Consider the following 26,263-nt stretch of genomic DNA (forward strand, 5'->3'; position numbering starts at 1 on the left):
ATTCAAAGCCGAAAATTTGACATTTTCCCGAAAAAATACGGTTTTCACCGTAAAAATCCGTTTTGGTGTCGATTTACGCGCGTAAATCCACACCAAAACGAAATATCAAAAGTTTAACCGGTTTTTGAGCATTTAAAACTAAAAAAAAAGTCAGAAAATGGGAAAAATAGCGTTTTCTGATAGAAAGTAGCCATTTTCAGCGTTTTGATGTCGATTTACGAGCGTAAATCCACACGAAAAATTAAAAGTTCAACTAATCATTCTCATCGCCGAAAACGATAAAAAAGATGAAAAAATCGAAAAAAAACTTGTCTAAAAAGTGATGAATTGCTTTCTACGCCTTCCGTTTTCATCGTCATGAAAGATATAAAATTTGGAAAAAGGACAGCAAGAGACAACTTGCAAAAACGCGAACACTTTTATCAAAAAGCCTGTTTTCTCCCTGTTATAACATATATATCTCTAGTTGCTCTCTCCTAGTTCTCCGTATGATTTCAAGTGCTCACACGGTATGAGGGGGAAAGGGGGGAAGTTATCGGGGTAGGAGAGGGAAGGGACACATGCATAATGAAAATCAATTTATACAAATTATGACAGAAATTCGAGAAAATGTATAAGAGAATGCGACAAAAAAGTGCGACAAAATGAAAATCAGTTTTTTTTAACTCTAATACAAATTATGTCAAAAATTGCGAAAAAATATATATTATACTACATATCATTCTTCAAAAATCGATTCAAAACCCAATTTTTGTCTTTTGGGTCTTCTGGGTGGGCGTGGTAGACGACTCCTTCGTAGACGACGTCACTCTGGAAATAAGCATTTTTTTAAATGTAAAAAACCGTTTTTCGATAAATTTTGTAAAAATGATTCAACTTGTCCGAGAGGACTACAAAAATCGCTATTTTCCACACTTGTCAAGGCCCGGGTACTTGGCGCCAAAGTTCCAATTTTTTTGAATTTTTTTTTGCGAAAAAGTCAAATTTTCGATTATCATTCAGAATTAGAAAAATTCTTTTAAAAATCATCAAAAATGTTCACATTTTCGATGAAAAATTGAAAAAATTTCAAAAAAATTGGTTCAAGTATGTTAAAAAGCAATTTTTCGATAAAATTCGTGTTTTGATTGAATTTTGGAAAAAATTCCGATTTTCCTTATGCAAACGAAGTGAAAAATCAGGAAAGACTAATCCGAGAGGACTACACGGATCGGTATATCTACTTTGCAGTAGAGCGCAATTACAATAAAACCAAAAAACCAAAAAACAAAACAAAAATTCCACTGTGGAGGAATCGAACCACCAACCCCACGCGCCAAAATCATCCACCTTAACCACTCGACCACACGCATCCTCTTGCCGACAGCAGACGAGATGCCTACACATTCGCACCGCTTATTAGCTCGGTTCTTACAACTGCGCTCTAACGAAACGGCCTTGAAAAAGTGTCTCTTTTTCTCTGCGTCTCTCAATTTCGCTTCAACGGTTTCGGTAGAGCGCGGTTGTAAGAATCGTGTCGTGCTACTACTTACTCGTGACATTCTGATCTCCCGCGTCTCCGATCTCTTCATCGATTTCTCGATTTTCTCCAATCTCATCTTGTTTTCCTCCTTCTCCGCCATCAATTCCAACTCGATTTTTCTCAATTTGTACCGCAACTCGGCTTCCGATCGTTCGTGTTCTTCTGACTCCATGTCAGAAGACGACCAATTTTTGACTCCATCGTCACTTTTCGATTTTGGAGCCCTAAAATTTGAAAATTGTCATTGGAGCGCGTTTTCGACACCTCGAACTCACGAAAATCTGGGACACACTGCCATTTTCTTGATTTCTTTCAGTTTTTGCACCGCCGCTTCTACAGATTCTGATTCTTCAGGCTGGGCAGGTTGAGAATTGAAGCGGAGTGCTAGGGATGACATATTGGTATCCGGTACAGGTGGGATCGTCTAGAAATCGGGGATTTTTTTCGAAAAATTACCACTTTTGAATGATTTCTTTAAGTTTTCCAGCTATTAGCATGGCACACTGTTTACAACTGCGCTCCACCGGAATCGCCAGTCTCTCAATTTCGCACTCACTTTTCCTTGGTTTCGATAGAGCGCGGTTGAAAGTTTGAAAGTTTGAATTATTTCGAATTTTTATTTTTTTTTTGCAAAAAAAAAAGTCGATTTTTGATAGAAATTCAAAATTATTCAGCACATTTTTGGATTCTCGACGCCGGGCGGGGCCGAAGTCAAAATACTAGCTTGACACAATTCTTGCAACTGCGCTCCACCGCAAACAAGAGAGAATCGGCGAGAGACGCAGAGTCGACACAGATTTTCATAGTTTTTGACCAAATTTCGCATTTTTTCAAAGTATTTTTTGTAAATATTTTTGAAAAATAGCGAAAATTGTTCAAAAACTATGACAATCTGTGCGTAACTCTGCGTCTCTCTTGCCGATACTCTCTCGCTTGCGGTGGAGCGCAGTTGCAAGAGGAAGTGGGCTGCAAATAGAAATTTTTCACTAAAAAACGAAAAATTCGTGAGGTATTATGTCAAAAACTTCGGCGTTTATCATTAATTTGTTTTGAAATTCTATTAGCAGTCCGCCGCCCTCACAACTGCGCTCCACCGCAAACGAGAGAGTATCGCGCGAGAGAGACGCAGAGTTTTTTCTTTTTTTCTCTCGCGCCGACTCAGAATTTCACAGTTTTTGATCAAATTTCGCTGTTTTCATGAAAATTTACAAAAAACCTCAGAAAAATAGCAAAAATAGGTCAAAAACTGTGAAAATCTGCGTCTCTCTTGCCGATACTCTCTCGTTTGCGGTGGGGCGCAGTTGTAAAAAGAGGTAGAACTTTTTCACCAAAAACGAAAAATTCGGCTAATTTAAGTACGTTTATGTCCAAAAATGTGGCGTTTATCATTAATTTTTTTTTGAAATTCTAGGGTTTTTTACTGAAGAAATGAGCTTAGTTTCGTGAAATCGCTCTACCTCATTGCCCATTTTCTCCATCTTCTTAATCCCATTCAATCGATCAAACTCCGCCTTCATCGTCATCTTTTCCTTCTGAAACTGCTCCTCAACCCTCTGAAACTCCGCCCCCTTCATTTTCTCCACTTCTCGAATCTTCTCTTCAATCACTTCCTCTGTCAACTCCGCTCGTTTCACTAGAAAATTCCAAAAGTCTGAAATTAGTTTCGGTGGAACTGTATGGCCGGCTAGAATGATATTCAGAAGTTTTGCGATTTGATAGAAAGTTTCAGAGGATTGAAATTTAGGCGGAGCTTCTGAACGCAGGGATTCTGGAATCTGCTCGAGTCGACGTCCTTCGTGGAGCTCCGAGATGCGATGAGTGAGTTTTTCGAGGTTTTTGAAGAGTTGCGACTCAGTTTTATCGGATTTTTCCGAGTTTTTCGACAGAATTTCGAGTTCTTTCGCCTGATTTTCAGCCATCAATTTCAGATTCAAATTCTCTTCCGCCAGAATTTGATTTTGGCTTCTCAAATAATCGATTTCTAGAGTCTCTTGCTCCAACACTCGGATGTAAGCTTGCTCTTGGTATAGTTGAGATTCTTGCTGAAAAATAGAGATTTTCAGTGAAAAAATTTGAAAATCGCTGAAAATTATTTTTTGAAAATCTCGTGTTTTTAGCGAAAAATGTGGTTTTCGACACTTTTTTGGTTAAAAATTCAGTTTTTTCTTCAACAATTGCGAGTTTTTATCATGAAAATCACTGAAAATCATCTCAAAATTGTGATTTTTCTTCTTTTTTTTTTTGAAAATTTCTTGATTTTTAGCGAAAAATGTGGTTTCAGACACTTTTTTCGTTTAAAAACTTGACTTTTCTTGAAAAAAAACTGGTTTTTCGTCGAAAAATAATTTAAATGGGGAACTTTTTTTTTGAAAATTCAACCTTTTCTCATTGAAAACAAGAAAAAATTGTAATTTTTCGCAAAATTTAATTGAAAATTAGGACATTTTCAGAAAAAAAAAAACGATTTTGGTGAAATTTGAGTGAAAAAAACTTCGAAAAAAGTGATTTTTACAATTTTTTGTTGAAAATTCCGTGCTTTTTAGCGAAAATGGCTGTCCAGTTTTTGCTCATAATTTCTTTTTTTTTCAAAAAATCCAAATTTCAATGTGCAAATTAACGATTTCTCGTTGAAAAACAATAAAAAACAGCGAAAAATAAACTTTTAACAGGTAAAAATTGCAATTTTTCGCAAAATTTAATAGAGATTTTCAGCAAAAAATGACTATTTTAGTGAGTTTTCAGTGAAAAAGCATGAAAAAAAAACTGCAAAAAATAAATTTTTATATAATAAAATCTGCTTTTTCACGAAAAAAAAAACGATTTTCAGTGAAAATTACCGATTCTTCGCTGGAAAAAGCGAAATTTTCAAAACTCTACCTGTTCCAAGAGCATTTTCCAATCTCTGACTTGATTTTCAGCCGTTTCTCTCTCTTTTTGCTCTGTCGCCAACACATCTGCCACCATTTGTTGCTGACTTTTCAGCAATGTCAGTTGGAATTCCGCCGATTTCTGTGAGATGGGAAAATGTTCGCAATTTTTAATGGGAAAATGATAAAAAAGAGAAGATTTCATTGAAAAAATACTTTAAATGGATGCAGAAACTGAAAAAATTACCAGTTTTTCGATAAAATTTGGCATTTTTCGTGATTTTTTTTTGAGATTTTTAGCTAAAAATCTTTTTTTTCGTGGTTTTTTTCGGCTTGTTCACATTAAATTCTGCTGAAAATCTTGAAAAAATCACAATTTTGAAAAAAAAACTGAAAACTTTGAAGTTTTCCAATAACTTCGAGCTGAAAAAGATTGAAAATTTTATCATTTTTCGTAATTTTTTCGGCATTTCCACATGAAATTTTGCTGAAAATCATGAAAAAATCACAATTTTTTGAGATTTTTACTATGAAAATTTGAATTCTAGCTCATTTTTCCGATTTTCCCATCAAAAAATCTAGAATTCATCATGATTTTCATCAATTTTTGTTTCCAAAATATTGGAAAAATCGTTCATTTCTACAATTGTAGTTTTATCTCGAGAATTCTAGATTTTTTTGATGTGAAAATCGGAAAATTGAGCAAAAATTCAAATTTTCAAAGAAAACTTCTCAAAATTGTGATTTTTTCATGATTTTCAGCAAAATTTTATGTGAAAATGCCGAAAAAATTACGAAAAATGATAAAATTTTCAATCTTTTTCAGCTCGAAGTTATTGGAAAACTTCGAAATTTTTAATTTTTCAAAGTAAAAATATCAAAAAATCACGAAAAATGAATTTTTTTTCGAAATTTTCAGCTTCAATTTGGATAATTTGGAGCCTCCAAACTATAGGAAACCTCATGAAATTTCAAGAGGCAAAATTCAAAATTTCATGTTAAAATTCGAAAAAATTTCGAAAAATGAGAATTTTTCACTCTTTTTCAGCTTGACTATAAGCTCGGCACCTTACTTACAACTGCGCTCCACCGAAATCCCCTTGAAAAATGTCTCTTTTTCTCTGCGTCTCTCAATTTCGCACACTATTTTCTTCGGTTTCGGTAGAGCGCGGTTGTAAGACGCGTGGCGTGCTAATAAGCAAAAAAAGAAGATTTTATTGAAAAATACAATGCAAAAAGAGGTTTTTATGCTGAATATCCCCTACCAAATCGTTCGTGATCTCTTTATTTTCCCTTTTCAACGTCTCCATCGTCTCCTTTTCAACCGGACTCCACACCGCTTCCATTCGAACATTCGATGGAATTCTCTCAATAATTTTTCGTAATTCCTCGATTTCCTTCTCATTAAATCTCCTAAAACTCTCCGAATCCTCCATTCGACGCCTCATTTCTTCCATATTTCTCACGAAAATACTTCGTTCCTTATCGAAATACTCTGTTCTAGTTTTCAGACGATTTTCAGCCTCTTCTAGTTTTCTCATGGCGAATCTCTTTTCGTGGCTGTCGGAATTCTTTGATTTTTCGAATTTTTCGATTTTTTCCAAAAGATTCTCGTTTTCGGTTCGCAGCGAATCGCTTTCTCGCTCTTTTTCTTTCAATCTTTTTGACATTTCGATGAGTATTTTGATACTTTCTGAAACTTTGAAACCATTATTTTAATTGCTAATTAAATTAATTAGTACTCAAAACATGATGTGATGTGTCTTCCGTGGTTCCTGGCTCGCATGGATCTGTTATCATCGAATTATCGTTCATTTTGATGATTTTATGCTGAAAATAACTATTTTTATTCATTTTGAGCCACTATTCCATCATTTTTGAAGGCGAAAAGATTGGAAACATGCGAGAAAAAAAATAATTTTCAGATTTTGCTGCTACCGTAATCCTGTGCATTTTTGCGTGAAATGTAAGACATTCTTTAAAATGCTGATTTTCAGGTTTTTAACCAATTTTTAAAATTCATTTCAATTAATTTAACTGGAATATACAAAAAAAATAATTTCAAACACCTAAAAAACAAAAATAACTGTCAAAAACCTGTTAAAATCTTTAATTACAGATTTTCGCTACAGTAATCTTGTGCATTTTTGCGTAAAGTATAGTGCATTATAGTTTTTACGAAACCGCTCATTTTTTGTCATTTCTTTCCGATTTTTCTCAATTTTTCACCTTTTTAAGTAATTTTTCCAGTTTTTTCACCAATTTTCTGAAAAAAACAGAGTTTTCATGCATTTTTCATCGGAAATTCTCTGCTGAAACCCCTCTTAATCTTTTATTTGCTTGAAATATTAATTTTCAGCAAATTTTCCTTGAAATCCCTTTATTTTTCAAATTCCCGCTACTTTCTCAAGACTTTTTCAAGGCGCATTCAATTTCGCGAGCGGCGGGTCTCGCAGCGAAATGTCTGCAGTCTCTCGATGACGCGTTCTATTTGTTTATATCGATCTGAGTCAAGAGGAGGGACACGACGTTCGTCTTCTTCAGTTATACACTTTTCTTTTCTTGTTTTTTCCTCGAAATTCAACGATTTTCACTGTTTTTCTTGCAGAAACTTCGTGAAAAAAGTGAAAATGGGATCATCCGGAATGGGAATCGATGCCAATGGCAAACCAATCAAGCGCCAAGCCCCAGCCAACAATAATAACAATAAGAAGGGCGGAAATAATCAAAAGAGAGGAAATAATAACGTAATTATATACTTTTCAATTAAAATTTATCGATTTTTTAAATTATTCCAGCAAAACAAGAACAACAACAACAACAATCGCAACAACCAAGGCGGAAACCAAAACCGCAACCAACAGCGTCCTCCACACCAACAACAGCCACCAATGATGCCAATGGTTCCACCATTCGGCCCAATGGGTCCAGGAGGACCAGGCTTTATGGGTGGACCACCAGCACCCAACGCTGGATTCTTCAACGGTGGTGGACCGCAACAGAACCGTCGTAGCGGTGGTGGAGGAAAGGTATTGACTTCAGAGAATTGTGGTGTTTTCGTGACTCTTCTCGCCGTCTTTCTTATTCGAAATAGTATATATACTCTCGAGTCCGGTCACTGAAAAAGTAGTTTTTTTCAGTTTTTCATAAATTTTTTTGAGAAAACGGGTCATTTTTCTCATTTTCCATGCATTTTTCATCAATAAAATGCGGTTTACAGAGCCTTAATGGGCTAATCGAATGGTTTCCGACCATTCAGCGCCAAATTATGAGCTCAAATCTTGTTATTTCCAACGTTTTCCTCCTAAAATTCGCCTTTTTTTTCGAAAATCCCTAAAATCTTTTCAATCAGTGACCGGCTCGGAGTGACGTCAAACCTATCGGGAATTCCATTTTCCCACGGTTTCCTCTTCTATACCTCATTCCTTTATTCAGGCGAATTGGCTCTCTTGTCATCGGACCTTGGCTACGTTCATACGTTTCTTTTCATTTTCAGAAATTCTCGAAAATCGATGATTTTCTCCATAGAATCTCATGAAAAAAGCGAAAAAAAACCACCGGTTTTCACTCTTTTAGACCGGCACACCGGTGTCAAGCATCAGAACACACGAATTTCATAATATATAAGGTCGCCACAGTTCTTACAACTGCGCTCCACCGAAATGCCCTTGAAAAATGTATCTTTTTCTCTGAGTCTCTCAATTTCGCACACTATTTTTTTGAAGTTTCGGTAGAGCGCGGTTGTAAGAAGCGTGCCGTGCTAATAAACACACTGAAAAGAGTAGTTTTTCAAAAATCGCGTTTCTCCAATCATTTCAAGGTGAAATGAGTCATTTTCCGTCAAACTTGCATATCGCTCCATTTTTTTAAAATGTCTAGCGGGTGCCGGTCTATTGGAGGGAAACGGTGTAGAAAAAAACAACAATTTTCTTTGTTAATTCGATGTTTTCCATTTCGGAAAACATAATTTTCTGAAAAAGTGGAACCAGTATCGACTACAGTGTCATACATAGTGTTCCGCGCAGTTAATGGGAAACCAATCTCTCTCTCCTCTCACTCTATCGATGTGTGTAATGAACAAGACGTTTGCAGAACAACGGCAATAGAAATGGAGCGCCACCTTCAGGTCTAGTTGATTTTCCTAATGAAAATTCCTACAAATTAATGAAAAAAACGAACGGGTGCCTTCTTTTTAGAAAAAGTGAAAATTTTGGATCGTTTCATTAAAAAATTGTGCTGAGAGGGACACTCCGACAAGGGAAATGGCTCTATTTTTAGAAAAAAAGAAGCTCCAAATCGCTGAAAATTGTAATTTTTCAATATTTTTGAATTCGCTATGAATCTTTCTGATTCCAGCTGCCCATCTGTCGTTGTAGTGTCCCCAAAGTGCAACAGAAACGATATTTTTTGATTTTTCGCCCAAAAACCCCGAAATTTTAGGCCAAATTAACGTAGAATAGCATGCAGGCGGCCTTCCTGTCATAAAAAATCCATTATTTATACAAAATGTTTGTTTTTAGGATACAATGGACCGTCGGCGAACAATGTGGGACAAGGAGCTGTTGGAAATGGCTTGAGTGTGAGTTTACAGCAAAAAAAAACAAGGATTTTCAACGAAAAATAAAAATTTTCAACAGGAAAGATGAGTTTTTGAGTGGTAATAAAAAAGACAAAATCCAGCTAAAATTAGAAAAAAACCGGATTTAGCCGGATTTTGTCTATTTTTCCACTCAAAAACTTATTTTTCCAGTTGAAAATTTATATTTTTCGCTGAAAATCCTTGTTTTTCAGCTTTTTCAGTTTCAGCACATCACCTAATTCTTAATTTTCAGGGTATGCAAGCATTCTCTGGTGCTGAACCGTCTGCAATGGAAGTTCCAGGCTTTGGAAAGAACAGCAACATCCACGAACTGTTCGGCAAGATGATCTGGCGGAAGATGGAGCAGATTCAGGACAGTGCGCTCGTCGATCAACTTCAGAATCGAATCATGAATCTGATTCATGATGCGCTCGCCGGACAGAACGAGAAGCAGCAGCAACAGCAACGTTAGTATTAGCAGTCCACATTTCTTACAACTGCGCTCCATCGCAAACGAGAGAGTATCGGCGAGAGACGCAGAGTTTTTTCTTGTGCTGATACAGATTTTCACAGTTTTTGATATATTTTCGCATTTTTCGGCGCGAGAAAAAATGAAAAACTCTGCGTCTCTCTTGTCGATACTCTCTCGGTTGCGATGGGGCGCGGTTGTAATAAAAATGCTCGGCTAATAACATCTGTGGATCATCATTTTTCTAAATTTTTTTTGTTTCCAGAAGGAGGATTCAACGGCGGACCACAACAACAACAACAACAACGAGGAGGAGGCATGCCATTCGGAAACCCAGCGAATCAGGGAAACTTTGGAAACACCGCCGGATTCCAACGCTTCTAAAATTTAATAATTGTGACTTTTGATCTCCAATAATCAATACCACTTCTTGCATTATATTCTACAAAATTTCTCCTTCTAATCTTTGAACTTTTTGAGTCTTCACATGTGTTTTATATAATAAATCCACGAAGGATCTTCTCTGTTTACGAAGAGTGTGTGGTTTACAGCGGGGTAGCAAGGGGTAGCAACAGTTGACAAAATGATTGGCAGAATTGGCAGATAGCGATGACTCTATTTATTTTTGCGTCTCTTTTTCTTATTGTTTATCAATTTTAATGGCATTTGATCAATCGAAAAATAGACGCATTTTTAGACACTAGTACTATTCGAAAATTTCAGATGAAACTATGGATTCTGATACTTCTGAATTTGCTAGTAGCTGAAAGTGTTGTCCGAACGAGTTATGGGAATTGGAGCTTGGAAAAACTCGGCGACAGGTTGGTTTTATCACTGTCTTCAGTGGTATACTTTTTAGCGGAGGTGTGGCGCAGGCGGTGTCGATTTTGCCCGTGGCGCGCCGGGTTGGGGGTTCGATTCCCTGCGTCGGCAAATCGTTTTTTTCTTTTTTGATTTTCATGATTTTAAATTTTAGAAACTCGCCGTCATTTCTAATCGATGAACCGAACCGTCAATTCCTTCTGGACGGTCTTCCATTCCGTTACATCTCCGGATCAATCCACTACTTTCGAATTCCACGTGAACGATGGGATGAGCGACTTCAGAAGGTTCGAGCACTCGGCTTCAACGCTATTCAATATTATATTCCGTGGAATACGCACGAGTTGGAGGAGGGAGTGTAAGTGCGCTCTAATGGACTGTGTACCGGTGGAGCGAATTTGCAACTTATTGTATTTTCGCATTTTCCAGCCATGACTTTTCGGGAATCCTCGATTTCGCCGAGTTCTCGTCTCTGGCATTCCACAAGTACAATCTTTGGACTATCCTAAGAATCGGACCGTATATTTGTGGTGAATGGGAGAACGGAGGTCTTCCAGCATGGCTTCTCACCAAAAATGTCACCAAACAGAGAAGCAGCGATCCGGTGTAAGTAAATGCGCTCTATGGACACACTGCCCTGTGCAAATTGCACACTTTTAACATACCGTACCCCATTAACTTTCAAAAATAACAAAAAATCCTTAAAATTCTGATTGTGAGAATTCCAGTTTCACCCGTGAAGTGGAGAAATGGTTCGAGACGCTGCTGCCACGTGTGAAACCACTTCTCCGTAAGAACGGAGGGCCCGTTCTGATGCTTCAAATTGAGAACGAGTACGGTAGTTATGACGCGTGTGACAAGCAGTATCTCCGGTTTCTGAGGGATTTGACGAGAGCTCATGTTGGCGATGATGTGTTGCTGTTTACGAGTGAGTCTCGGGTTTGAAGCGTGTGGGGGCGGAGCCAGAAGTGGTCGGATAGTCAGGATTTTATGATGGTTAGATAGAAAATGTCCTCATCTTCATTTTTGTAGTTGAACATTTTTTGATAGCGTTTGACGCTTTTGAGATATGCGACGTTAAAGATTGCTTGCAGCAAAAAGGGTAGTGTAAAGTTGATGAACTTTAAACGGATATAACTTTGTTATGTGGTGACCAATATTGTTCAAACTAAATTGGTTTTGTAGATCAAAAATTGCTCTACATTTTTGTAGTTGAAAGTTTTTGATAGCGGGTGACACTTTTGAGATACCCGGCTTTAAATATTGGTTACAGGGAAAGGGAGACGCAGAGAAGCGAGAGTGTCTGGTTTCTCTGCGTCTCTGTCTGATCTCTATTCAAATTTTGAAATTAAATAATGTTGAATCACGAGAAGAGGAATAACAGCAAAAAGAAAGAGAGTGCAGAGAAATCAGACACACTCGTTTCTCTGCGTCTTCCCTCTCTCCGCTCTCTCTTTTTGAGCCGCCAATCTTTAAAGGCGCATATCTCAAAATCTAGAAGTGCAATCAAAAAACTGTCAACTGAAAAAATGTAGCACTAGACTTGATCTATTCAAAAAATGTAAATTCTAAAATTTTGCGCTTTGAAGCAAGGAGGCACATACTTTCAAAGTCGGGCACTTTTGGGAAGTTTTGAAAATCCTGTATGCTTTGAAGTGTCATATCTCAAAAGCCTCAACCGCTATCAAAAAACTTTCAACTTCAAAAATGAAGATCAAGACATTTTCTATCCAACCATTAAAAATTCTTGACCATCTGACCGTTTCTGACCCCGCCTACCCGCTTCAAAACTAAAATTTTCGTGCTTCCAGCCGATGGTTCCGCGGAAAACCTTCTAAAATGTGGTACCGTCGAGGGCGTATTCCCAACAATCGACTTCGGCCCAACCGACAATCTTAAAGAAATTCAATCAAATTTCGATCTCCAACGAAAATTCGCGCCCAACGCACCACTCGTCAATTCCGAATACTACCCCGGTTGGCTAGTCCTCTGGGGTCAAAAGCGTCAAGATCTCCCGTCCCCTCAAACAATTATCAATGGAGCGCAATTCATATACTCCCTTGGAGCCAGTATCAACTTCTACATGATTCACGGAGGCACTAATTTCGGATTCTGGAATGGTGCAGAGGTGGAGGCACCATGCATCACCTCCTATGACTACGATGCTCCGATAAGTGAGGCCGGAGATGTTACAACCAAATATTTGGAGATAAGGAAATGGGTGAAGGGATTGAAGGATTGGTCGACACCTCCACAAGATGTTCCAGGAAATTCACCGTGAGTAGGCTACCGTACTAACAACTATGTCTTCCAGAAAAGAGCGTTTTTAGGACCTGAACAATAAAGCTTAACAGACTTCAGTTCACGATCCTTGAGCCTAAGCCTAAAAACTTCAGCTAAAGACTCCTAAGCCTAAGCCTAAAAGACTTCAGCCAAAGATCCTTAAGCCTAAGCCTAAAATATTCCAGAAAATCACGCTTCGGAAAAATCAAAATGCGACTGGCCCACTCCACTGAAAAACTGAATAGTTTCATCGATAAGGAGTTTTCGGATCCAGGAGATTGTGTGGATTCGGAGAAGCCGATGAGTTTCGAGGCGCTCAAGCATCCGTTGGGTTTGGTCGCTTATCAGGCGGTAGGTTATCGTTTTTGATTTTTGATTTTGGTGTGGTTGAGAAGAGGGTGTCGTGAGGATTCTGAATCCGTTTTTAGAATTTTTGTAGGATGAGAATGAGGCTAAAACCGCTTGTATCTCGGTCAGTTTTCTTGGTAGATGAAATTTGAAAACGGATCTAGAATCCTCACGACGCCACTTCCCAATATCGTTTCCAACATTTCAAACTCCCTTTTCCTTCAGAAAATCTCCACATGCGGCAACCTGACAATCCCATCATTCGGAGACTTCATCTATGTATATCTCAATGGAAAATATATTGACACTTTGACCCGCCGATATTACAATGTGAGCAGCCACTCGGTGATGCTCGACGGGTGCCAAAATGATGGAGAGGATCGACTCTTCTTGTTGGTCGAAAACCAAGGAAGAAAAACGTTTGAGACGATTAATGATCCCAAGGTTATTTATTTTTACTTTTTGGGGGGGGGGGGGGGGGGGGGAATAAGGGAAATCAGATGGGGCTCTGTGATATTGAGGGCGGCATTGGTTTTTTTCTGACAATTGACATATTACTAATTAGACCTAATTAGGCTTAGAATTCTGTAATCAAATTCAATTGACAGATAGGCGAGTTATGACATGCCAAAGTGTGCTGTGCGCATCAGCAGTGCGAGGCATAAGGTTGTGTAAACGCGCTCCGTCGCACAACGGTTTGCACAGTGCCAAACTCAAATTTTACGTTTTTTCTATACCGTGTATTACGACAACTTTTATCTTAAGCTAGTTCCTTGATGCGGCCAACCAATTGGACAAATTCACAGTGTGCAAAACATTGATCCAAAGGGATTAAGGCTACATCTGAGACCCCAAAGCCAAAGCCTAAGAAAAAAAACTTCAGCTGAAGATCCTCAAGCCTAAGCCTAAAAATCTTCAGTTTAAGATCCTTAACGCTAACTAGGGAAGGTCACCGAGTCAGGGTGGAGATATGGGTCGTGAACTATATCGTTGGAAATCTGAGAAAACGCTGATTTCAAATATATATTCAGTTTTTGCCCTCGAGGTCTGGTATTCGAGAAAAACGAGGTCAAAGTTTCGAGCCCTAACAAGTCATTACCTTACCGTCGTGTGTAAAATATCGGCAGCGTGGTGTAGGTGGTAGTACACAGGTAGTTGGCGTGCGGACCGCGTGCGGATTCAGTCCCATTTTCCGTCCACGTAGAGTCCGCAGCGGAAATTTGGTCCGCTGCGGATTGTATATGGACGCAGCGTGGACTTCGGGAAAAGAGGTGGAAGTGGGCGGCAGGCGTCCGCGCGCGGACCGTATATGGGCGCGCTGGCCGCGGCCGCGGCATGCAGTAGCTCTTCCGAAGCTCTCGGACTTCTCTCGGATAACGATAATTTTTAATCATTTATGGAGCGTTTACGTTTCTTTCCCTATTTTTTCGAAGTTTCGCTTTTCTTTATGTTTTTCTCTATTGAAATTTCTCTTAATTAAATTTTTCGTGAAAAATTCTCTCATTTTACTGTGAATGATCAGAAAAATATTGTGTTTTCAGTCAGTCCGATAATCCCAAAAAGAGATGCAGCAGCGACAGCTAATATGGAAGCAATTCATCGCTTTTCTCAAAGGTTTGTAATAGTATTCAGCATTTTCTATTAAAAATACATTTCCTTCAGTGAGGTAATTCGATAAAATTGGCCACTTCCCAAGCACAACACTGTATTTTTCCGGAGGGAGGAACCCATTTTCGAAAGTAAGTTAACTGAACAATTATATTTTATTCCGCAATTAATTGATTTTCTTTTCAGAAATACGAAGGGAAAACAGAAGTCAACGACTGAAAACTGCTTCTACGACAATTGATTTTCGATGGATTTCAAGGGCAAGACTGCCGGACAAACTTCTGATTTCTAAGTCTAATTTGCTGCGTTTTCTTCTTTTTTTTTTATTATTTTTAATGTTACTTCTATCTTTCTTTTAATAAAATAGTAATTTTATCTCAATTCTTCTTTGTTAAATGACAATCTCAACCGGAAAAAAAGTAGGGAGAGGGCTGGCAGTGCGAGCGACAACGTCCGCGCGCGGACTCAAAACGGACCGTATACGGACCACATACAATCCTCAGCGAATTCGTGCTGAGTCCACGCGCGGCCCATATATCGCCCATATTGCGTCCGTGGCGGACTACCTGTGTAGAGATGCTCAATGCACAACAACTTTTTGGTTCAATTCCGTCCGGTCACCAAGTTTTTTTTTGGTTTTTTGAATTTCGTTTTTTTTGGATCGGGAATTGCTTTTTTTCTAAATTCTGTTCAAGTAGATAAAAAAGAGAAATTATAAAAACCAAAAAAAACTTGGTGACCGGACGGAATTGAACCAAAAAGTTGTGCATTGAGCATCTCTGCTACCACCTACACCACGCTGCCGATATTTTACACACGACGGTAAGGTAATGACTTGCCAGCGGTCTAAACTTTGACCTCGTTTTTCTCGAATACCAGGCCTCGAGGGCAAAAACTGAATATATATTTGGAATCAGCGTTTTCTCAGCTTTCCAATGATATAGGTCACGACCCATATCTCCACCCTGACTCGGTGACCTTCCCTAGTAAGCCTAAAAGCTTTCAGCTGAAGATCCTTAAGCCTAAGCCTGAAAGCTTTCAGCTGAAGATCCTTAAGCCTAAGCCTAAAAGCTTTCAGCTGAAGATCCTTAAGCCTAAGCCTCGGACTGCTGTGCGCTATTTAGCTCACCCCGGACACCAGCTTATTGCGCAGAGTCATAAGTCAACTTTCCGCAAATTTTAAGTACAGAAATAGAATAAGGCAAAATTCCATTTCAGGGAATCCTCTCCGAAGTCTACATCAACAATGCTCCTATCCACTTCTGGACCCAATGTGGTATCAAGCTTCCGTTACAAAACGCCGACAATTTCTACCTCCGGAAAACCAAGAAAACCATTCAACGGAAAAAGTTCCTACCCAATCAGAAGCAAGGCGTCTTCGTTGGCGTGCTTCCAGTCGAGGCTCCCGCCGACACTTGGCTAGACACCACCGGATGGGGTAAGGGAATCGCCGTAGTGAATGGAAGAAATCTTGGAAGATACTGGCCAACAGAGGGGCCACAAATGACGTTGTACGTGCCTCGCGAATTCTTGAAAATCGGAGAGAATCTGGTGATGATGGTGGAGTTGGAGGGAGCTGGCGACGCGTGTACCAGTACGAATGCGTGTGTCGCCGATTTTATCGATCATCCCGTTTTTCATTTTGAGCAGTGATTCTAAGTTATTTTTTGTACTTAACAATAAAGATTTGCATATAAATTTTTATCGTTGGCTATAGGCTTAAGGATCTTATTCTTAAGCTCAGGTCTAAGAATCTAAGGCTTAAAAGTTACAGATTTTCGAAAAGTTTCGAAAATCAGTAACTCGATCAGTTTTTGATATTTTCAGGCGTTTTTCAGCTCAAAATGTGTGAAAAGTGTCGACACTGTAGTATGAACTACAGTATCCCAAACTTTTCGCGGTGAGACCTGAATTTTCCGAGTTTTTGGCAGTCTTGTCATTATTATACTCATTCAAAACGTCTTGAATCGCTGATTTCGAATCTATAATTTTCTCAAAAATTGGAGCAAATCCGAACGAGTTACGGTAGTTTTTGTCAGAATTTTTCTTTCAAAATCGTTCTTATATATAAAACGCATATGGGGTTTGTCCGCACAATGTCAGCATTTTTTTTTCATTTCCAAATAACGCGCCGAAGGCGCGTCAGCCTAAGCTGGTAATAAATAAAAACTCACATTAGCGGTCCCGCTGCTGCTCGGATAATAGCTTGTCCAGCTTGGTAAGTCAAATATGCACAGTATAGTTGGTATAAATCTTAACTGTTCAAATTGTGGATTCTAATTATTACTTTTATTTGTAAGATACACGTTCAGAATTAAAAAAAGGTAAAGAAAGAAATAAATAATGAATTATATATTAAATTTGGTGATGCTCTCTCTATCCCTGAAGGCAATGACTTCCACCACAGAAGCGTCCACTGCGTTGAACCATCGCGTCGATCAAATTGTTCACAAAGTCGAATCCGGTTTTCAGCTGGCTAGTCGCGGCTCCAGTGGTGTCCGCAATCACTTTACGGCATCCCACATTCAACAAGGCTTCCATTGCGAGATTCTGTCCGGCTGGCTTGTTACGGATGCACGAGGAGAGGGCGGTGTCGATGACATTGACCCAATCGTTGACCGGGGTAATCATTTGTTTCTTGATTTGGGATGTACAGATGTCGACCTTGTTGGCGGATCCAATAGCGAGCCCACGGCCTCCGGAAAGGAGCTGGAATAGGGCGGAGCTTAGGTTTGAGGATCATAGGTGTAAGACTCAAATATTGTTGTCTCGATGGTCATAGGTTAAGGATTAAATAAGATTTTTAAGCTCAGATCTAAGGAGTCTGAGGCTTAGACGTAGGCCTACTTATTTTGGATCAAACGTTTGCGGGCTAAGGTTTTTAGGCTTAGGCTTAACGATCTTCAGCCTGCTCACTTTCCTGAGACTGATGCTCGAAACTCACATCATTGAAAACGTTGGCGATGGATCCGATACGCTTCTTCAAGTCATCTCTAGCCTCGGTGATACACTCACAAGTGGCCTTACGAGTGGCCGGAATCGTTTGCCCGCACTGTCCGGTGAATTTGGCATCGCAACTGGCCAAAACCTTGCAGTGACCGCTCAAAAATCCGACGAATGGACTGGCAAGACAGGCGCGAGTGGAGGCAGCACGTTGTGGCTTGCGTTCTCCGCAGAAGGAAAGACGAGACTGGATAAGGATGTGATCAGAGATTGAGGAGATGCTGAACGTGAGATTGATCAATTGTTGGTTTGATCTTTCTATAGACTTACACAGAATCCTTATATTGGAAGGATCCCTCCTCAAGATCCGGAATCTCTGGGACTCCCGCGAAGTTTGGAATTTTCTTCTGAAGACAGTAGGACGCCTCTCTAGCGATCGCCTTTGACACCTCAGTTCTGATACATTTCTGGTCTTCCGCTGGCGTCGCTTTGATAGCCTTGATTGCTCCAGCGGCGAACGTTCTACAGATAGAGCACTCTCTCAATGGGCCGTTCTTGTCCCAGGCGACGTGGGAGAGATCGCTAGCAGCCAACACACAACGATCCTTTTGGTTCCCTTCCTCGATGGACGACGCGAAGCAGGTGGCCGCGGCTTTTCTGGAACATTATATATGTAGGAGGGGTTCTCTCACTAAAGAACTCTGTCTAGGGAAGGTCATGGAGTCAATATGGGACATAACCTATATAATTGGAAAGCTGAGAAAACGCTGATTCCAAAAATGTATTCAGTTTCTGCCCTTGAGGTCTGGTAATCGAGAAGGCAAGTTATTACCCTCCTGGCGTGTGAACGATCTATACTTTGATCTCATTTTTGTCGAATACTAGACCTCGAGGGTCAAAACTGAATATATATCTGGAATCAGCGTTTTCTCAGCTTTCCAATTATATAGGTTGTGTCCCATAACTCCAGACCGAGTCGAGGACTTTCCCTAGTCAGACTTTAAGCCTCAGGCCCTTAGATTTGAGCTTAAGCATAAGATCATTAAGCCTAAGCCTAAGAGACTTAAGCCTGCAAAACTTCGATCCAATGGCTCTTACTTTGAGTGCTCCCTGATCTCATTCTCATAATTTCCATAGTCGGCGTCGAGTCCCTCCTTGATACACTGCAGGTATGCTCCGAATGAAGCTCGGGTGCCCGCTGGCGTCGAGCAATCCTGTGCGATGGCCAGAGCCACGCAGGTGGAAAGGATGGTAAGGAGTAGCATTACCTGAAAAGTAGCTTTTTTGAAAATGTTTTAGAAAAGATTATAGAAATCGAATCGATATAAAAGGAGGGCAAATCAAAAGTGAGACACCCAACACACACACACACATTGGATAGGAAAGATGGATGGGCGACACTGTCGAAAATGGGGTTATCGTTGAGAAGATACCCTTAGATATAAATACGATAACCGACCTGACGGGAGGACGAAAACATGAAAGCGGATGTGTGTGTGTGTATGTATAACAGAAATGAACACAAATCGTCATTTAAAGACAGAGGTGTGTCTGAAAGAACCGGATTTTCGAGGGGAAGGACTAGTGAAATGAAGAAAAAATGGATAGGGTGATATCACGGAGAGGGGGGATACAAAAGTATGACTAAGTCATGTAGTGTGATTCACTGTAGTTTTTGTTTTATTCTGGAGATTTCAGTGTAATGTTTGTCAGGTAAACGTGAACAACATAAATAAAATTTTCAAAAAAAACCGCAAAATTTGAGATCCCGTCAAAAAAGGGGTTTTTTAAGCAAAACATTAAAAAACGCCATTTTTTGAACCGTCATATCTCTCTAGGGTGAATAGTTATCAAAAAGTTGTCAACTACAAACATGACAATCTAGATTTGGTCTATACAAAAAATAAAAAGCGTTGAAATTGAACTGTCTTGGATGTCGAGACGGGATCTCAAAGTTTGCGGGGTTTTTGGAAATTTCATGCGTTTTTACCTGACAAACAAAAAAACTACACCGGGTTTATAGCTGAATTGCAGGATTTTTTATTTTTTACAAAGATCAGACATAGGGCAAAATTTTCAGATGAAGCGTCAGATTTTTTTTCAAAAATCTTCTAAACGTTATAACTCAGCAATTTTTGATCCAATTGAAATCAATTTATATGGATTGCGTAGATAAAACCTCGCTGATTATTTTTGTAGTTGACAACTTTTTGATAGCTCTCCTAGCTTTTGAGATATCGAGACTCAAAGTTAAAGGCACCACTGAGCGAGAGAGAGTAAGGGGAGAGGACGCAGAGAAGCGAGACACTCTAGTTTCTCTGCGTCTCTCCTCTCCCTCGTGTGGCTTTGAACGCATGTATCTCAAAGCCTAGAAGTCCTATCAAAAAGTTGTCAACTACAGAAATGAAGTACTTGTTTTAATCTATATAGCCATGTAAAATTTGATTTTGTCAATTAATATTAAAAAAAGTTACATTGCTCCAAACTTAGGATTTTTTTGCATGAGGCGAAAAAGAAAAGAAGATTACCAAAGACCATCAGAATGGCCCAATCTCTGACTACACAAAAACAACAATTGCAACAAAATCTTATCTCTCTTTTTCTCTCTCGACTGCGCTACAATAATACACGATTCAAAAAGAGATAAGATTCGATTAGTCGATGGTATAATGGGGGGAAGAGATTCACCTGTTCTTCGGCGAATGAAAATATATTTGGACATGTAAGGGAAAAAAGTAAAAATTACCAGTTTTAGTACGGAACAGGTGTAACATGTTGAATTTTCAAAACGGAAGTCGGAAGTCGGAAGTAGATTTTTTCGCAAAGATTCAAAAACTCCTAGAAAAAGTTCATAAAATTCGCGAAACTCAGTGAAAAATTAGTTTTTGGCTGAAGAAAAGCCAATTTTCTGTCCTTTTAGACCATTTTTTCTTGTATTTCTGCAAAATATACTTTTTGAAAATTCTACAATTATGGAATGAATGAAGTCGGAAGTAAACATCCGAAAACGGAAGTCGGAAGTCAGAAGTGAGAAGTAAAATTTTCAAAACGGAAGTCGGAAGCCGGAAGCCGGAAGTGAAAAACAGCCCGGAAGTCGGAAGTCGGAATTTCGGAATTCCGCGCAACTCTGCAGTGCAGTAAGATATACAATTTGGTATTTTTCAGTTGAAAAAGACCAGAGGGTGTTACGGTATGACTGATTGTCCCACAAGGTATAAACCATACAGATCAAGAATAGAGCTTTATTTGACAACTTTTTTGAACGGACTAGAGAGTTATGGTTATTTTGAAGGGACAGCTTAAAAACCGCTCTGTTTTGCACTGAAATGGGACGATTTGAGGGAGAAATCACTTTGTCGATATGTAACTTGCTAGGGAGTGCTCGTACAAAAAAGTTGTCAACTACAAAAATGAAGCCTTAGGTTTAGTCTGCATAAATAATGTAAATATGAAATAGTAAAACTAAACATTGATATCATCACAGGCTATTGAAGTTGACTGAATAAGACAATAGGTGAGATAACCAGCGATCGCGGTTATCCAGGAACAAATGGGTATTATTTAAGAGAATTTACTTAGTATTAAAGTGCTAACTTTTAATTGTTACATAGCCAATTCTGAAAACTGATAATAAGAAGAAAAACGATATTTTCTCCAATCTACGTGAGATTCCCAGGGAGCACAGCCACAGCTGTCATATCTCTTTAGGGATGGTTTGCACAAAAAAGTTGTCAACTGCAAAAATAAAGTACTAGTTGTAATCTACATAAATCACTAATTTTCAGTAAAATCGGACAAAACATCTCACCGTGACGGGATCTCAAAGGTGCCGGTGTTCAAGCCCGCGAATTCTGCAGGACTTACTAGGGAAGGCCTCCAGGTGACCGTGGAGTTATGGAACGTGAAATATATCATTGGAAAGCTGAGAAACCGCTGATTCCAAATATATATTCAATTTTTGCCCTCGAGGTCTGGTATATGAGAAAAACAAGGTCAAAGTTTGATAAAATGACAAATTTTTTTGCAATTTTTCGTCATTTTTTCAAACTCTGACCTCGTTTTCTCGAATACCAGGTCTCGAGAACAAAAACTGAAAATATATTTGAAATCAGCGTTTTCTCATCTTTCCAATGGTATAGGTCACGTCACATCACTCCACGGTCACCTGGAGGCCTTCCCTGGTTAGTTTAAGCAGCAACAAGAATTTAACAAAGTTCACAATTACCTTCCACAAAACGAACACCACCACCACCATGAAGACACAATAATTACCCAGCCCCATCCATTTTATAGTCCTCTAGTAAAACGAGCCGGTCTTCTTTTCCTACTTCCACCGCGCGGACAATCCGGTAAAACGACACAACGGTCATAGTCATACACAATAATTGGTACTTGTTTCGAAAAGAAGACACGATAATGATGACAATGGGTGTCTCCCCGCCCTGACAGAAAAATGTGTTTATTGAATGGAAAAAAGATAAATAGGCTCTAGTTCCTGCGAATTAAGCGGACCGGTATTCCCTTCGACGGCTTCGTCACCACTTCCAGACACGGTTTCGTCTCGTTATACCCGAGACGTGGCTCCAGACGGAAATTTCTTATGATATGGGACAACATGACTTTCTCATTGAGTTGCGCGAATTTTTGACCGATACAATTCCGGGGTCCCGCTAGGAAAGGCATGAAATCGTAGGGGTGTCGTTTGGCGACTTCATCGGGCAGGAATCGGTCTGGATCGAACTTCTCGGGGTTTTTGAAGATGAGATGGTTACTGTGGAGGACCATTGGGGAGAGGGTGATGTTGCCACCAGCTGGTACTGTGTAGCCGTCTAGAATTGAAAAGAATCAGTAAGTTTTCGAATCAGAAAATAGGTATACGCACGGCACACTACTTACAACCGCGCTCTACCGAAACTTCAAAAAAATAGTGTGCGAAATTGAGAGACTCAGAGAAAAAGAGACATTCTTCAAGGGGATTTCGGTGGAGCGCAGTTGTAAGAACTGTAAATAGGTAATAGCTATTTAATTCAAACATTTTCAAAAAACTTTTTTTTTTCCTAATTTTGGTCTCAAATGTCGTTTTCTAGACCAAAATTTAGAGTTTTTCACGATTTTTAAATTTAGAAATCGTGAAAACGTCAAGAAAAAACTGAAAACTCTATTTTCCGATGCACCATGTGCCATTCAATGTTCATATTAGCTAGGCAGTTGCTAAGAAAAAAAGTTCGGCAAATCTGCAAAAGTGGGCGGAGCCTAGCCAAAAGCTTTGTTTTTATTTTCTGAATGTGCGAAATATGCGTTGTGTTTTTCAAAACACGGAAATCTCAGAATATTTGTTTTCAGACAATCATAATTTTTTTAAATTTTGAAAAAATTGCAACAGTTTGAAAGAGTATAACTTTATAGTGTAATATCAGACAATTTCGAAATTAAGCTAGTTTTGAAGATCAAAAATAGGGCTCCATTTTTGTAATTGGAAGTTTTTTGATAGCACTTCACGCCTTTGAGATACGCGGTGTTAAAGATGGGCGCCGCGAGAGGGAGGAGAGGAGAGACGCAGAGAAACGAGAGCGGCTGACTTCACTGCGACTCTTTTTTTGGTGACCTACGTTCACTACGTTATATCTCCAGACCTAGCAAAGCTATCAAAAAGTTGTCAACTAAAAAAATGTGTGAAATTTCATGCTCTCCATTTTTGTAGTTAACAACTTTTTGATAGCTCTTTATGCTTTTGAGATATGCCAATTCAAAAAACATTATTTTGTCAATTTTAGTTAAAAACTCCTGGTTACCTTTATAGATTAAAACGAGTACTTCATATTTGTAGTTGACAACTTTTTGATAGCTCTTCCAAGTTTTGAGATACACGCGTTTAAAGGCAGGCGGGGGGAATTTAGAGACGCAGAGAAGCGAGGGCGTCTGTCTTCTCTGCGTCTCTCTCGCTCCCTCGTCTCCTTCGCCTGGTTTTGAACGCATGTATCTCAAAACCTAGAAATCCTATCAAAAAATTGTCAACTATAAAAATAGATACCTACTTATGATCTACTCACCCATAACCAAATCATTAGTCAGCTTCCTCTGCAACGCTGGAACCGGTGCAATAATCCTCTTCGATTCCTTCAGAACCCTATCACAATAGTTGAGTTTTCCCAACGCCTCCAAAGTGATATCACTACTCGTATCCTCTCCAAACACCTCCAGCATCTCCTGATAAACCTTCTCTTGAATATCCTGATGATGTGCCAAGTTCCAACAAGCCCAGCTAGTAGAAGACGTCGTAGTGTCATGTCCAGCAAACATGAAGGTGTCAACTTCCTGTCGGATGTCTTCTGAAGTCAACTGGTTAGACTCTTCCATGCTTAGCATAATATCCAGGAAATTCATCATCCGCTTGGAAGTCTCCATTTCAACCTCTCCTGATTCATGGGCGGCCCGTCGTTCCTCGATTACTTTTTCTGATAAACTCTTGAGGGTATTCAGGTAATCATCATATTGAGCCTTGTATCCAAGAGCCCAGAAAATGAAAGGGTTCTTCAAGTGAGGGTTGAATGATACCAGGACTCCAATCTTATTGAATCCCTCCACAGCTTGCAAGTACTTATGGTCATGATTGAGTTGAGCGTCGATCTTGATTCCCATTGCTGCTTCACAAATAATATCCAACGCACATCTCTTTATATAAGGGAATATGTCCACGGTTTCTTCAGAATCAGAGAAATCACTGAGGAGGTCAATGAGGATCTGGAATGTGTCAGGTATAACTAGATAGGTGAAATTCTGAGGATTCTGAATATAATACTACAAGTTTTTGATAGGGATAACTTGGATACATGTCTTCAAAGTCTTTCCAGTTCAGTTAGAGAAAAAACGCCTTCAAACTCAGTCCGTATTCCTCCTAGATAAAATTCGAATACAGATTCAAAATCCCTATGAGTTCAGCTTTTAATTCATATAAAAATCGCTTAAAAATCAGGTTTACAAAACAACATCGTGGGTCACCAAGTTACCAGAACACGAAGGGCCGAAAAATTTGGAAAATTTGACTAAATTAAGAGTATCTATGTGTTACTGAATGCTGAGATCATGAGGATTCTGAATCTGTTTTCAAAATTTTTCTAGGATTAAAATGAACCGAGATACCCCGCTTTCAGTTTGGAGCATCCTTGATGATAGGGTCTACAACTTCAAAGTCGTGTAACTCGGCACGTTTTCATCCTAGGCCAAATTTGAATACAGATTCAGAATTCTCACAATTCCAGCTTTCTAACCATATATCTCTTATAAAAATAAAAATTTCTCATAATGGTCTTACCTTTGCCTCATTATTGAAGACCTCAAAGTACCCGTCCAACTTTGCAAAATGAAACGCCGGCGTCAACATTCTCCGATGGCTTTTCCACCTCTCACCGAATCCCTCCAAAAGCAGACCACCTCCAAGCCACGGACTAAAAAATCGATAGTCATCTCCTTTATTCGTTTCAGTCGTTGAATCTATAATCGCAGCGGCCGCCTTTCCGTTCAATGGCCATACGTAGACAACACCTTTCATTATAACCCTCATGATAGAGTGTCCCTTGTCTCGTTGCTCTTCTGCCCACTTTTTGAATAGGAATGGGAGGTCTGAAAGAAACTTTAAACTACATTAATTTCATAATATCAGAAAAAAGAAAAAAAAAGAAATCCGTCGAGCCGGATTCGAACCAGCGACCTAAGGATACCCACTGACGCTACAGTCCTCCGCTCTACCAACTGAGCTATCGACGGCACGGGAAAACCGGGGTGGTCTTTGCCATGAAGTTTCCGCGGGAAACAGGGAAAAGGGCGCTGCGACCAAACGTACCTTCAGTACTAAGCCCGATGATAGGTTTGAGGTTTCCAAAGATTGGATGTGCAGGGGGTCCCGGCATCTGGATAATGGCAGGGATTGGGATTACGGTAGTCCGTATAGTAACCAACCTTATTTCCATACTCCCAATGCCTTCTATACGTCCGAAGTGTGGGTATCCACGTTGCCAGGTAGATCAAAACGACAGCGACAGCAATTGGTATAAATATGGTCATTTTCTACGGAGAGAATGGTTCGGTCAATGTCGTTCTTATCAGTCACCGAGACACCAGTATTTATTTGTCCAGAAATGATAACGATATTAGAAAAAAAAACGAGCGATCAAATGACCCAATACACTATGGTTTCGAGAAGAGAAATGTGATTTTTGTATGAAAAAAAGTGGCGAGAGATAACATATGTGGGAGACGGAGACGGTTAGAGACAGGTTATTTGATCATTTTTGGCTACAAATGGCTACAATTCAATTGTTCAATTTTCTCCCCACACGTTGCGAGATGTGAACTTTGTCATTATTGAGTGAGAGGCATTGGGAAAAGTTCAAAAAGTTAGTGGGCAGGTGAAAAATTTAAGAATTTTAGATAAATGTTTTTTTTTTTCGAAAAATCACGTTTTCAGAAATTCAGACTGGTTTTAAAGTGGTTTTTAAAGTTGGAACGTTCTGAAAAAAACAACTTTCTTGATGTTTGACCAATTAAAAAAATTTCAACGCATTTTTAAAAATCGCACGCGACGCGCGCGCCGGGACACGCGTCGCGGTTCCGCACTGTAGGAATAGGAGGATTTTGAATTTATTTGATAAAAAAGTTGTTCTTAGGCATTTCAAGTTCGCTGATTACGTAAATCACATCCATTTTTTAAGAAAATCTCTGGAAAACCAAGAAATGTCAGTTCAAATTTTGAAGAAACTAAATTTTGTGCAAATTTGTTTTCTCAGAGAAATAGTATGGGTTTTCACGATTTTCTGCTAAAAATG

At 39.2% G+C, this 26,263-nt stretch overlaps 6 protein-coding genes across 6 annotated transcripts; 3 read left to right on the forward strand and 3 right to left on the reverse strand.

The window, feature by feature from the left end:
* Positions 1–711: 711 nt before the first annotated feature.
* On the reverse strand, positions 712–6,204 carry GCK72_016662 (uncharacterized protein; the record flags this gene model as incomplete). The annotated part of the gene is made up of 7 exons (XM_053731616.1): positions 712–810; positions 1,533–1,746; positions 1,798–1,946; positions 2,980–3,564; positions 4,400–4,531; positions 5,655–6,082; positions 6,132–6,204. 7 exons carry the CDS (start codon positions 6,202–6,204, stop codon positions 712–714), a joined length of 1,680 nt encoding a protein of 559 aa, XP_053580529.1.
* An 815-nt stretch (positions 6,205–7,019) lies between these two features.
* GCK72_016663 (uncharacterized protein) lies at positions 7,020–9,821 on the forward strand (the record flags this gene model as incomplete). The annotated part of the gene is made up of 6 exons (XM_053731617.1): positions 7,020–7,136; positions 7,188–7,418; positions 8,482–8,515; positions 8,910–8,968; positions 9,222–9,435; positions 9,703–9,821. 6 exons carry the CDS (start codon positions 7,020–7,022, stop codon positions 9,819–9,821), a joined length of 774 nt encoding a protein of 257 aa, XP_053580530.1.
* Positions 9,822–10,160: 339 nt separating this feature from the next.
* On the forward strand, positions 10,161–16,151 carry GCK72_016664 (uncharacterized protein; the record flags this gene model as incomplete). The annotated part of the gene is made up of 8 exons (XM_053731618.1): positions 10,161–10,258; positions 10,414–10,617; positions 10,689–10,865; positions 10,988–11,187; positions 12,071–12,536; positions 12,728–12,893; positions 13,116–13,334; positions 15,717–16,151. 8 exons carry the CDS (start codon positions 10,161–10,163, stop codon positions 16,149–16,151), a joined length of 1,965 nt encoding a protein of 654 aa, XP_053580531.1.
* A 714-nt stretch (positions 16,152–16,865) lies between these two features.
* On the forward strand, positions 16,866–17,216 carry GCK72_016665 (uncharacterized protein; the record flags this gene model as incomplete). Its single annotated transcript, XM_053731619.1, has 1 exon — positions 16,866–17,216. One exon carries the CDS (start codon positions 16,866–16,868, stop codon positions 17,214–17,216), a length of 351 nt encoding a protein of 116 aa, XP_053580532.1.
* Positions 16,875–18,706, reverse strand: GCK72_016666 (uncharacterized protein; the record flags this gene model as incomplete). Its single annotated transcript, XM_003090963.2, has 4 exons — positions 16,875–17,207; positions 17,443–17,722; positions 17,772–18,098; positions 18,540–18,706. The coding sequence occupies 4 exons, from the start codon at positions 18,704–18,706 to the stop codon at positions 16,875–16,877; spliced, it is 1,107 nt and encodes a 368-aa protein (XP_003091011.2).
* A 3,223-nt stretch (positions 18,707–21,929) lies between these two features.
* GCK72_016667 (uncharacterized protein) lies at positions 21,930–25,502 on the reverse strand (the record flags this gene model as incomplete). Its single annotated transcript, XM_003090964.2, has 5 exons — positions 21,930–22,270; positions 23,492–24,182; positions 24,754–25,061; positions 25,282–25,348; positions 25,398–25,502. 5 exons carry the CDS (start codon positions 25,500–25,502, stop codon positions 21,930–21,932), a joined length of 1,512 nt encoding a protein of 503 aa, XP_003091012.2.
* Positions 25,503–26,263: the final 761 nt, after the last annotated feature.

Source organism: Caenorhabditis remanei, chromosome V (assembly GCF_010183535.1).
Source record: "Caenorhabditis remanei strain PX506 chromosome V, whole genome shotgun sequence".
Classification (NCBI taxonomy): Eukaryota; Metazoa; Nematoda; class Chromadorea; order Rhabditida; family Rhabditidae; genus Caenorhabditis; species Caenorhabditis remanei.